Below are 12,977 nucleotides of genomic sequence, written 5' to 3' on the forward strand. Positions count from 1 at the left end.
TTAAGGTTTCTGGCATAGAACCTTTTAACCGGGAAATTTTTAGCGACGATGACTTCTTACCCGCTTCTGTGACAGAGCATCCGCTACTACCACCACCTATATCCTCGCAAACAGATGATTTGAAACCTATTGTAACAACGACTGGCCTACCCCAAGAATGTTCACAGGCATCCACTTCTAAATGCTATCCTGCTCCTTTCAAACGCACCTTCAAAGACAAGGCTGCATTCTCTCCAGAGTTTGTTCGGCCACTCCCTAAAGCTGAACAAAGAAACAAAACAAATAGGGGAAGAAAAAAACGAAAATCTGCCATTCTAACTGACACACCAGAAAAAATGCCCTGGAAGAAGAACAGAATAAACGCAAATCTAAAAAGCAGAAAGAAATTATGAAGGCACAAGTGAAGAAAGTAAAAAAAAGGTTTTGGTGGAATCAGAATCATCTTCTGAAGACGTGTACTTTTGCTTAGTTTGCACTAAACCCTTTAGCAATAACAAACCGAACGAACATTGGATTAGGTGCAGTGTGTGCAAAATGTGGTCACATGAAGATTGCACTGAGGGAAACTCTCCTTATTTCTGCCATAATTGCGATTCTGATAGTGAATAAGTGATTATTATTACATCAAGTTATATAATGTTGTTTTATTAATATGTGTTTGCATTTATATTTTTTAGAGATGTTTTTTGTAGTCAAATGTATGTTCATATTTTTCTTTAAACAAATGAAACAGATATGTTACAACTTACCCCATATGGTGTTACTTAGTGCCCCGGGCCGGGAAACATTGTAACAATGGGACAACTTCATTTAAAATGTGGTTAGAGGTCTAACTGTCGACGAATATACGTATATATGACAAGTTGGCCAAATATGTAAGTAATAAATTACGAAAATTAGAACTAGATTGAAGCAATCGTTTTCGAGAAAAAAAATTGTAAACTTTTTTTGTTTCAACCTGCCATGTTCTCCCCTACTTATATTTTCCAGAAACCGAAAAATCTTTTAAAAAATGTTTTTTTATTTCATACATAAAAATTATAAAAACAATGTTTTACAATACGTGGTTAAAATCAGACTAACTGCATAAAAATGATGTTTTATTTAATACATGAAAATTATAGAAACTATGTTTTACAATACGTGATTTAAATCATCCCCAAGGCGATACTCTCTGGCCGGCTATACTGATAAAAGGCTTTCCCAAAAATTGTCGCTGAGCGTTAGCAGAATTCGGGGTCAGTGACAACGTAATTCACGACTCCTCTCTCTGTCTCTATTTTGGATGGCCGTTGCTTCCCACTCGGGTGCATTAGGCCAGGCTCCTCCTATCAAGGTTGACAGGAGCTTCGTCGGGGGGCGCAGCGATCTTACACGATGCAATGCTGCCACCCGTTTTTTTTTCGAGTTTTTTTTTTTAATAAAAACAATTAAATTTTTTATTAAGTCGCCTCCTGCTCCGGAGACCTTTTGGTTTTTTTTTCACATATACGGCCCCCTTTACGTGATTATCCGAACCACCCCGACCTGGTTACCGGCGTGAATAAAGAGGGCCCCTTATTCTTCACTTTTTGAAAAGACTCTCACAATTTTTAATTATTAACACAATGGACTAACACACAACACAAAACGGAGCCTCACGGTAGCACATGGCATCCGCGTACCTTCTTTGTGGGCGGACGTTATCAGCACATCCGTCCACTGCCACAGCCATCACGAAACTCCTATTTCACGACTCATATTATCATTTGAAAAATGACTCGATAACGTCATCATACCCATACGGATAACGTCACTTATATGATATATAGGGTGACACACTTACAATGAAGACACCCCTATATTTCAGTCATTTTTGAAAGCAAATATTTCATTTTGGTACAGGCATACTTTTATGGGCCGCACTTTTCGCAATACTTAGCCCGAGTGACAAACTTGAACTAAGCCTACTGCGTTTCTGCGAAAATTATTTTGCTTCTGGTTTATGATACCGAAATAAGTTATTTGAAAAAGTTGCTCAGAAATTGATTTTCACCCTACATACCGAATTTCAATACAAAATTCTAATTTCATATTCAACTCAGATTTTCAATTAATGGTTCCAAATAAGAAGCTACGAAAATAATAAATTCGTTGTAATGTAGGAATAAGAATAAAAAACCTAATATTCATAATGATTTAATTGATTTTGACTATTTTATCATTTCTGTAGCTTCTTTTTTAGAACCATTTAATATCGGACTTGAATATGAATATTACAAAAAAAATCAAATTTCGAATTTTGGGTTAATATTCGGTACGTAGGGTCAAAATCGATTTCTAAGCAACTTTTCTAAATATTTTATTTCGGTATCTCCAACGCAAAGCAAAATATCGAGAATTTGCCCTTTTCGCGGGATCGCACTAGGCTGGGTTCAAGGCTGTCACTTGGGCTAAGTATTGCGAAAAGTGCGGCCCATGAAGGTCTACGCCTGAACCAAAAATCAAATATCTGCTTTCAAAAATGACTGAAATACAGGTGTGTCTTCATCTGAAGTGTGCCAAAGTATGCATAAAAATCATAATTTGAGAACAAGAATCCACCTGTTTCGTGATTTGTCTCCGAAGTCGCCTATCCTCAAAAAAATGAATGTATTCCATAATTTTGTCCCTCACTGTATGTACCATACAGTGTATCTCACTTCCCAGTTGTATGCCTGCTTTTCGTATAAGTGAGTCAAGTTAGTATGAGTGTTCACAGTGTGCTCCTGCTTAGCGAGGGATTTGTTAGGGTTAAAAATTGAAATAAATTTCAAATTTTATACCACTGAACATAGATTTGTGGCCAGCAATTTGGTATTGATAGAAATACTATCCAACCAAACATAACATTTTCCTAGGAATATTTACTAAATCAGGAAATCAGATATGGAAACTTGTAGCTGTTGTAACACAGCGGTGCAACCTCATTTGTTACTGAAATGGTGTGTTTGTCACAAATTGTTTTATCACACGTGCGCTAAATATTACTTCATCGGAAACTAGACTGATCTATTCCAAAAAATCGGTAACTTGGACATGCCAAAAATGCGACCAGATTGGTAATGATCTCAACTCATTAAAAGCGGCTATAGTTGTTCTTCAAGTTGATAATCCAGTCATTTAAGCTTAAATTAGGTAAGAATCTCGGAATTCGAGATACCCAGCTGTAAGTCTGTAAATACTTGTATATTGACACCCTAAAAGTTGTCTCAAAACCTACATATGGTGGGGTGTAAGCAACTATTAAATTTCAAGGTCAAAGGTCACAAAAATCGTTTTTTTGCGCTTTTTTTGGAAATATCTCATTTCCTATGGGTTTTTTGCTATTTGTATTTATTATTAATATTGTAGAATACAAAATTCTCTACAAATTTTGTTTGAAAAAATTTTTTATACGGTGAACCGTTTTCGAGATAGAGGGCGGAGAGCGCGCGGTCACAGCATCACTTCAGGTCAACCGGTGCCTCCGGTCGAAAACGCGCCATATATAGTTGATGAACTATTGATAAATCAATGATTATAAATATTTGTCAATTTTTATTAACTATTATATTATATTTTATCATTTTCTTCATGCATTAAATCTATATCTATTCAATAATACTGATAACCGTTGTATGGAGCAGAGAAGATACTTTTTCTATTATTTTTGATAAATACATGAATTATTTACAAAGGCATTACAGTTCCAAAATAATTGGTGTATTTGACGGATATTCAGACTACAGTAAGAACGTAAAAGCTATGGAGCAGCAGAGAAGACCTGCTGCACTTTCAAAAACGTATGAAGTTTGTTTCGATGAAACAATGGTTGTACCAGTTACTCAAGAAAAATTCTTATCAAATCGAAATAACAAAGATTAAGTTCATTAATATGTTAATTGAAAAATTACAAGCTGCAAATATTACTACTAAACAAACCAGAGATGATGCGGATGTTCTTATTGTTGAAACTGCAATTGAAGAATCAAAGTCTAAAAAAACTGCAGTTATAATAGGACAAGATATTGATTTACTTGTCATTTTAATTGGGCGTACACTGTCTTACGAACAAGAAATTTTCTTTAAAAAAGTTGGGAAAGGTAATGTAAAAACGGAAATATACTCGACTAAAAGTTTTGATAATTATCCTCATTCTAAAAAACATATTTTATTTCTGCACGCATTAAGTGGCTGTGACACAACTTCTGCGCTTTTTAAAAAGGGAAAAAAATCATTTTTAAAAGTTTTTGAGAAACTGACAAATTTGAATGAACTAGCTGCAGCATTTGAGGAAGAAAATTGTTCGGCCCAGAGATTATTAGAGAGTGGAACTCAAACCTTATTGGCAGTCTATAATGCTCCGAAATCTGTGAAAAGTCTCGATCATCTTCGTTATATGCATTACGTCAAGTCTACAAAACTTAATAAACCTGTGCAGCTTTCAAATATTCCACCAACAAGTGCAGCTGCTCATCAACATTTCAAACGTGTATATTATCAAGTTCAAACTTGGTTAGGACATGATTTGGAACCCCAGGTATGGGGTTGGGCAATGTGAAACGATTTTCTGGAGCCTATCATGACAATTTTACCACCTGCTCCAGAAGATTTGCTAAATACAATTTTCTGCAACTGCAAGAGTGGTTCGCGATGCGGATGCAGGAAAGCAGGCTCTTTAGCTTGTGGCCAATGTAATGGGCAAGCTTGTCTCAATGCACTACCATATCAGAGCGACATTAACGAAGATGGAACCTTTGACCCCGAAATCATGGAAGAACTTGAGACAAATGTCGTTGAAGACGATAATGAAGACCAGTTTGAAATTTACCAGCAACCAGAAGACGACGATGAAGAGGAAGAAGATGATTAAAATTATAAATTGTAGTTTTTGTACCCTTTATTCCATTTCTTTACTTTCAATAAAAATAAATGTATTCAATGATATTTTTTAATAAAAAGATTAATTCATAATTTATTTGTTTTTTTTCATCATGTTATAATCAAGAAGTTATAAATATTAATTAGGTTAAAATTCAAATATAACTCCTATATTTTCATTAACAATTCTGCAATTACATGGGCAGGTAAGTGTTGTTAAATAAATTAATACTGAATAAAAAGTGGATAAGTTAGGAAAAAAATGATAAAATATAATATAATAGTTAATAAAAATTGACAAATATTTATAATCATTGATTTATCGATAGTTCATCAACTATATATGGCGCGTTTTCGACCGGAGGCACCGGTTGACCTGAAGTGATGCTGTGACCGCGTGCTTTCCGCCCTCTATCTCGAAAACGGTTCACCGTATAAAAAATTTTTTTAAACAAAATTTGTAGAGAATTTTGTATTCTACAATATTGATAATAAATACAAATAGCAAAAAACCCATAGGAAATGAGATATTTACAAAAAAAGCGTATGAAACCGATTTTTGTGACCTTTGACCTTGAAATTTAATAGTTGCTTACACCCTACCATATGTAGGTTTTGAGACAATTTTTAGGGTGTCAATATACAAGTATTTACAGACTTACAGCTGGGTATCACGAATTCCGAGGTGAACTTACTATAATGACTGGACTATGAGATTAAAAACATCAAGCCTGTTGATAACACAACACTTAATAATACTCAATTCGAGGAAGTCATCCAAGAGGTTTGTGAAAGACAAAACCGACAACGCAATTTGATTATTTTTGGCATTAAAAACAATAATCGGCTGTCTCCAAAGAAGAACGAGCCTTCTCTAAAAAAAGTGAGGTATCAAAATTACTATCGTACCTTTCTCCTGGGACCAACTTACCTATCAAATATATGCATAGGCTGGAAGGTGGTCGGACGTGATTATGTCGCCAGTGTAGGCCTGGTCATCCACCGCCTCCATAAGGTTCTGTGAACACAGGATATGGTCAATGACTGAGGCTCCCCGATGGCTCAGAAACGTCAGGTCTGTACAGGTTATGCTCAAGGAGGTAGTTGGTGAGTAGTATTCCGTTCGCGTTGGTGTTGGTGTCTCCGAATTGAGTATGTCTTGCGTTGAGGTCGCCTATTAGAACGGATTTAGGAAGGGATGATTTCTCTAGGAAGAGTTCGGTGGTAATGGTTGTAGAGTGTGATTATGGTTATGGTGTTGTTGTTTATGTATAGATCGATTGCGAGGCAATCGAGGGATTGGATATTGGGAGGTAAGGAGTGTTTTTTGTGTGGTATGCCGTGCTCTTGATGAGGATGGATGTGGATGAGGATGATGAAGTGGATGATTTCATCTTCCGTTATATTCAGGTGCACCTCTTTTTGTGACGTAGGACAGGTGCGGTGTGTTTGTCGTGTTGCTTTTATGTTGTAGGTTTGGGCGTAGGTCTATGACCTTTATTGAGGTGTCGTCTGTTCTTTCTCTTAGTATTTTTTGTAAGATTTCTGGGGTTTTGTCCGTGTTTGTTGTTTTGAGGAGCGCTGTTCTATTGTAGATGACTTTGAGTTCCGATATTTGGCCTCTTAGTATTTCGGTAATATTCAGAAGGTTGTATAATGTTTTCTGGCTGGCTAGTTTTTCTGGGATGGCACGTATGTTCAGTATTTTTTCGGCTGGTTTGTTGTGTTGTGTTTCCGGTGTGGGGGATCTTATTTGGGGTTCAGAGGAAAAGGATGGAGAGGGCCTGGGTTCAGGATAAGGTGAGGTGTGAGGGTTGGTTGTTTTTTTGGCTGCGTTCCTTATGCGAGTCATGGTCAGGCTGATACTACTTGATGACCTTGGTTTTGTTAGTTCTGATTCTTCGGCGTCCTGAGCGTTGGTAGTACTGGCTTCGCCTACCTGGGTTCGGCTGGAGTCGAATTGTGTTCTTCAGGTGTTTTGTTCTAGTGCTTTCCTTTTACCTGAGGATTTAGCTCTGTTCCTTCTTCGGATGGATTTGATTACAGGAATCTGGGATCCGTCACACACCAATGGTTTACGATGTACTTCCTTTTGGTTTAGGTAGTTCACTATTCACTTTCACTGGTTTGTTTTCAACCTTTGCAGGTCGAGATCTGACACTCGAGACTGCATGCTATCATCTAAATAGTAGGCTCTATGATGTTTTAGATGTACCAGTTCCCCTGAAAATTAATTGTACCCGTAGATACCCGCCCTGGTTCACACCAAATATAATTAAAAACATTCATAAGAAAGAACGGGCCCACAAAAACCTGAAAAAAATTAAACATATTTTTATCAGCAGCAATTTATCACGTTGAGAAGTGAAGTGAAAGAACAAATAAACAATGCTTATAAAAACTTCCTTAACGAAAGTGAACGCAAATCAAATACCGAGTTCCATAGTTAAAGATTGTATTTACCCTTTACTGAGTCCCCTACTTCACATATACAATCTTTGTTTGAAAACTTGTGAGTTCCCTGACCTTTGGAAAAAAGGTCGAGTATGCCCAATTTTTAAAAAGGGTGATATCACATCAATAAAAAACTATAGAACCGTTTCAATACTGAGTAATTTCTCCAAATTATTGGAAATAATATTATACTCTAATATTTACAGTCCAATACGAAATATCATATCAGATGATCACCATGGGTTTGTAGAAAACAGTCGTGAATAACCAATCTTGCATGTCTTTCACAATGTGTTTCTGAAGCCTTGGATAGGAAACTGCAAGTTGACGTCATTTATACAGACATGCAAAAAGATTTTGATCAAATAGATTTCTTCATTCTTCTCAAGTGTCTATCAGAATTTGGTTTTTCAGCAAAATTGGTGAAACTCATGTCAAACTATCTACTCGATAGAAAACAGTATGTAGAGTATGAAGGCTTTAAATCTGCGTTATATACTCCCAGTTCCGGAGTGCCCCAAGGCTCGAATTTAGGACCTCTTTTGTTCTTGATTTTCATTAATGATTTAACTAAAATAATAAACAATTCAAAACTGATCTACGCTGATGACCTTAAAATATTCAAAGTGATAAAAAATTATGGAAACTGCTTAGACTTACAGTATGAATTAGATCTGATATATGATTGGTGTTCCAATAATCGTTTGAATCTTAACATTGCTAAATGTCATATATTGTCTTTTTCCAGAAAGGAAAGTGTAATACAATTCACTTACGAAATTTATAACAATGCCATAAGTCGTGTTAATGAAATGAAAGACCTTGGTATTAATTTTGATCAGAAACTAACTTTTGTTTCACATATGGACCAAGCTGTTTCGTCCGCTAGTCGAATGTTGGGCTTCATAATGAGGAACACCAGAGAATTTAGAGATACAAAGGTGATAATCACTTATAATAATGCTTATGTGAGGTACAAACTAGAATATGGGGCGATGATCTGGTATCCCATTTATAATTCTCACATACAGCAAATTAAAGCTGTACAAAGAAAATTCTTGAAATTCTTGTCTTTTCGCACTACAAGTATTTACCCCCAAAGGGGAATTGACTATTCCATCTTTTTGAACCAATTTAATATTATATCACTAAATAGTCGTCGACTCCTCATTTCTATATAATTTAATAAATAATAACATCTCCTGTGCTCCGCTCCTACAAAAAATAAATGTTTATGTACCACGCCTCAACTCAAGATTCGAGTAAACATTTAATTGTCAGAGTAGTAGAACAAATATGAATCTCAAAGCACCAGTAAATGTAATGTGTTATAATTTTAATTTAGTATGTAACATGTGTGACATTAATGGAAACTCTTTGATCTTTATCAAGAATTGTATCTTACATAGAACTTTCCATTTGTAGTTTTTTTATATATAATTTTCAATTGTTTTACGTCAACCTTGTGAAGGCTAGTTCATTTATAATATGTCAATTGAATCTTATATTATTTCATTTATAATTTGTCAATTGACTATGTAATATGTGAAATTATTTGAATTGAATGCTATTTTTTAAGTATATTTTCTTTAACATTTCTTGTAATTGGGTGTACACCTGTTGGAAATAAAGTGCTATCTATCTAAAACATCTCCGTATTTTCCGTAATTATTGGTAGATACATATACCGGCGACGAGTCTAAATCTTGTCTACGGTTGATCTGAATGACAAATGCTGCACGCCAGGGGCAATGGAATAACCCAGTCTTGAAAATTTGTATAGGCTCAAAATTCCAACGAATTCGAAATTTGGACATCAATTTTACTACCAATATAGATTTTTGCTGAAAAATGTTCTCACTTCTCATGGCACCACCTCCGTTTATCTTCTGTAATTATTGGAGTAGAACTTTGTGAATTTCAGGATCGGTAGATATACCAGCTACAAGTCAAAGACCTCTCGTTCACTAGGAGCGGAAAACTACGATGAATTGTGAAATCAATTCGTCAGAATTCGCACGATAACGCCCGAACGATCCAAACACATGGATCGGTAGGGACGGCGTCCACTTGGCCCGTATAGTTCGTCAGTTTTCGTCCAACTAGGTGCGAATTGAGAACCGATCCAATTCTGCTGGGATTTGATTGCGATTTAGTGTGAAAATAGTTAGAATAATGTATTGAAATGTGTCCTTTCTCATTCGAAAATTAGAAAAGTGGTGGTCATCGTCTATTTGAAAATCATGCCACAAAGGAGAAAATTCACCAGTTCCCGCCTTCGTCGATATCGCCTGTGCCTGATACGACGATGAATCAAAGGTGATAATTCGAAAGCAAAAAATTCTTCATCAGAATAAATAAGAAATTCGTTCCAAAGAACTACGAATCCAGACGAATACTGAGACAATGGGCGATGTGCATAGCACGATTTCGCACGAATTCGTTGCTTCGCAGTTCGCAGCTTTCCGCTCCTAGTGGACGAGAGATGAGACGTCTAAATCTTGTCTGGGGTTGGTCTGAGTAGGGCCGTCGCCATGGGGGGAGGGAATGGGGTGGAACCTCCCCCTGCTTTTGGGCCGTGAAGTTAAAAAAATATAATAGTAAAAAAATTAATGAAAATTGAAAAAATAAAAATGAGAGAAAATAAAGGGAGAGGTAATAACAAAAAGGAAAGAACCGGGAGAAGGTTGGGATTCCCCAACATGCATAATTTGGAGATCCCATACTTTGAAATTTTGAGTTGTTTGAAAACTTTAAAAAAGTTTAATTTCTCCCAAGTAAGAGAACAGTCCTGAACAGTCCATAAATTTTGAAGTGACAATTTTACAAAATTCACAACTTTTCGCTGTTTTTCGACTTGGAAAAGTTGGGAAATTTCGAGCCGTGAAGATAGAAAAAAAATAGTAGAAAACAATGACCACAATATTATTTAAGTGTTTTCCTTCATTTGTATTGAATATTTCTATACATGGTGGATATGGTGGAAGACCAAGGACCTTGGTCCAAAGTAGAATAATTCCCATTATTATTTTTATAATTACCAAAATTTATTTTTGTTTGTGCATACCCTAAGGGGCATAAGTATTCAGCCAATATTTGGATAGCTAAGTAAGAAAATGAATATATTATAGTAGTAACTAATTCGAAAGTTGGGAAATTTTGCTGGTGGCATTGGGAAAATTTCTTTTCGCTACTGCCCTGGGTCTGAGTGACATACACTGCTCGCCTACGGCAATAAAATCAACCAGTATTGCGAAAAATAGTATTAAGTGACAATATAGTTTCAAAATTATAACAATTCGGAAGCAGGACATCAATTTTACTACCAATAGGTAGGCACATATTTTCGCAGAAAAATATTCCGTTCTAAAAAAAGAATTTATCTCTCTTGCCATGGAAACACCCTTGTAACTTCTACAATTATTGAAGTAGATTTCTTTTCGCTTTTGACATCCTCAAAACATAAATCCAACCAAGGAAATCAGAATTTTGCACGAAAAATCGATTGTTTATGAGTAATTTGGCACTTCTAGTTCTATATAAACAATTGATTTTTTATTTTGGTGTCAGGAAAGTTATTCATCTCTCGAAGTCAGTAAGAGAGGAGAAGTTTTTTTGCAAGTTGAATGGAAACATGATATGAGCGAGGTTTTAGGATGGTTAATGTTAATTCAGATTCTCATATTTCCATTATTTTCAAAATGACAAGTGTTTTTGTAGAAAAAAGTCTACTTGTTCTAGTAGTTCTAAGTAGGTTCTACTTTCAAAAGTTTCAAAGTCTATTATTGTTCATTGATATCTTGTTTTACTTAACCCATACTCAACAATTTTACGTCGCCATTAGAATGGAAAAAAATGTTTATCTTGTTATTTTGGATTTCGAAATGAATAACATATAGGTGCAATGATTATTAAAGATAGATTTTACTACTTTTAAGCGCTTATGCAATATTTACTCTCTAGTATTCAAGCGACTAATTGTTATATTTTTTTGGTGAGATTTCGGAGTTCTTGTTATTGAGAGCCCACGAAATGGCGTTCAATAAGCTAGACATATCGTTATTCAACAAAGAACAAAATGTGGACTTCAGATCCGGAATGTTAGAGAAGGAGGAACAACATCGAGCGTGCAAAGAAAAAGAAGTCGAAGAGGAAACAGACTACTTTGCTCCGTACCTGGCAAAACTCGGTTATCCCGAAAAGTTGACATACGACCAAGCTTTAGATTGCAAGTATGCTTGCCTGAATGATTTCAAGAATATGTTGGTGGAAAGAGCAAATTATATTCAGAAAACGTTTGAAAAGGTGAGAAAAATAAGTTGAGCATATTTACAGTATTCTATATCTTAAAAGTCTAATGATATATGTTCTGTTAAAAATTTTGATATTTTTTTACGTTCATTACATATCAATATTTTTTCACTATTACTATAATTCTTGTGCTACTAGTCGACTGAAAAGCTTCAGAATATGAAAAACTATTACACCATGTATCATGAAAATCTAACTCCGGAAGAGGAAGCACAGTATTTCGAAGAAGTAAACAATATGATCACTTACCTGAGGACTCTAGAGATACGATTAACCAGACACAAGGATTTGTCTCCTTTAAGGTAAACAAGAAAGAAGTACCTTTTATCCACTTATTGTTTTGCAACGAATATTGTTTTCAAGATAAGCTGAGAATGTGATTTCGTTTGATTATTGGGAATATATTGGTTTCTACACTAAATACCTACCACAAGGTTCAATACTCTTTCCCACCCTCTTTCAATAGAGAAAATGGAGTATAGACTGTTGCTCCTTCCAGAAAGTGACTACTTAATATTTTGTATGATTTTTGTCATTATATTGGACTAACTAACCATACCGGATATTAAGTAAAGAAATTTTTACGAAGTTCTCAGATCCATTTTCTCTCCCGTTTTTAAAAACTGAATGTAACCTCTCCAGTTAAGATATGGGTATCTTGATAACAAAATACATTATGATTTGAATGCCGACATTTGGAGGAACGATGACTTCTACAAAAAAGGCATCAATCTTTTTTAGTAAATGTTATAATGAACAAAAATTAACACATTTTATCGTATTATTAACAATTCCTGAGATATTGAAAAATAGATATATTTTCTTCTTTGTCATAGACTCAAAAATTTGTCTTTGCAAATGGGGTCAACATTGCTATTTTTTTTTTCAAATTTCAAAAATTTATTTGACACATGACGTTAAATACTATAAAACTATAAAGGTAAAGTACTATTGATAAAAGTAAAACAACAATTATGCTTGGGAAAGAAAAGTTTTGGCTTTCTACGTCTCCATCTTTATAGCAAAAAAATGTGGGAAAAAAGCAAATAATTTCAAAATATACTCTTCACAAAGATAGAAAAACTCTCGGACAAAAACTCTTGACAACTACTTTCATATCAAGATTGAATTACATGAAAGAAAAAGTACTTTCGAAAAAACTACACTTTTATATAACAATAAATTATACAAAAACGCATTTTTTATATTCAGTTTGTTCTCCAAAAATTCGTTATGGAGTTGAATCAGATATCAATAACAGGATTGCTACAGAATATAGTGTACGGAAAAGATAGCATTGTTCTACATGGAACACTGTCATCCTCAATGGC

At 34.9% G+C, this 12,977-nt stretch overlaps 1 protein-coding gene across 1 annotated transcript in view; it reads left to right on the plus strand.

The window, feature by feature from the left end:
• The window catches only part of lobo (coiled-coil domain-containing protein lost boys), a 511,805-nt gene that overhangs the window by 497,301 nt on the left and 1,527 nt on the right, over window positions 1–12,977 (plus strand). Inside the window, exons 11-12 of the mRNA XM_074186014.1 lie at window positions 11,335–11,640; window positions 11,785–11,948. Coding sequence (XP_074042115.1) covers window positions 11,335–11,640; window positions 11,785–11,948 — 470 coding nt within the window. The remainder of the gene's footprint in view (window positions 1–11,334; window positions 11,641–11,784; window positions 11,949–12,977) is intronic.

This window comes from Leptinotarsa decemlineata, unplaced genomic scaffold (genome assembly GCF_025532065.1).
Source record: "Leptinotarsa decemlineata unplaced genomic scaffold, Ldec_3_MD MMD2_tig00078422_RagTag_RagTag, whole genome shotgun sequence".
In the NCBI taxonomy this organism is placed as follows: Eukaryota; Metazoa; Arthropoda; class Insecta; order Coleoptera; family Chrysomelidae; genus Leptinotarsa; species Leptinotarsa decemlineata.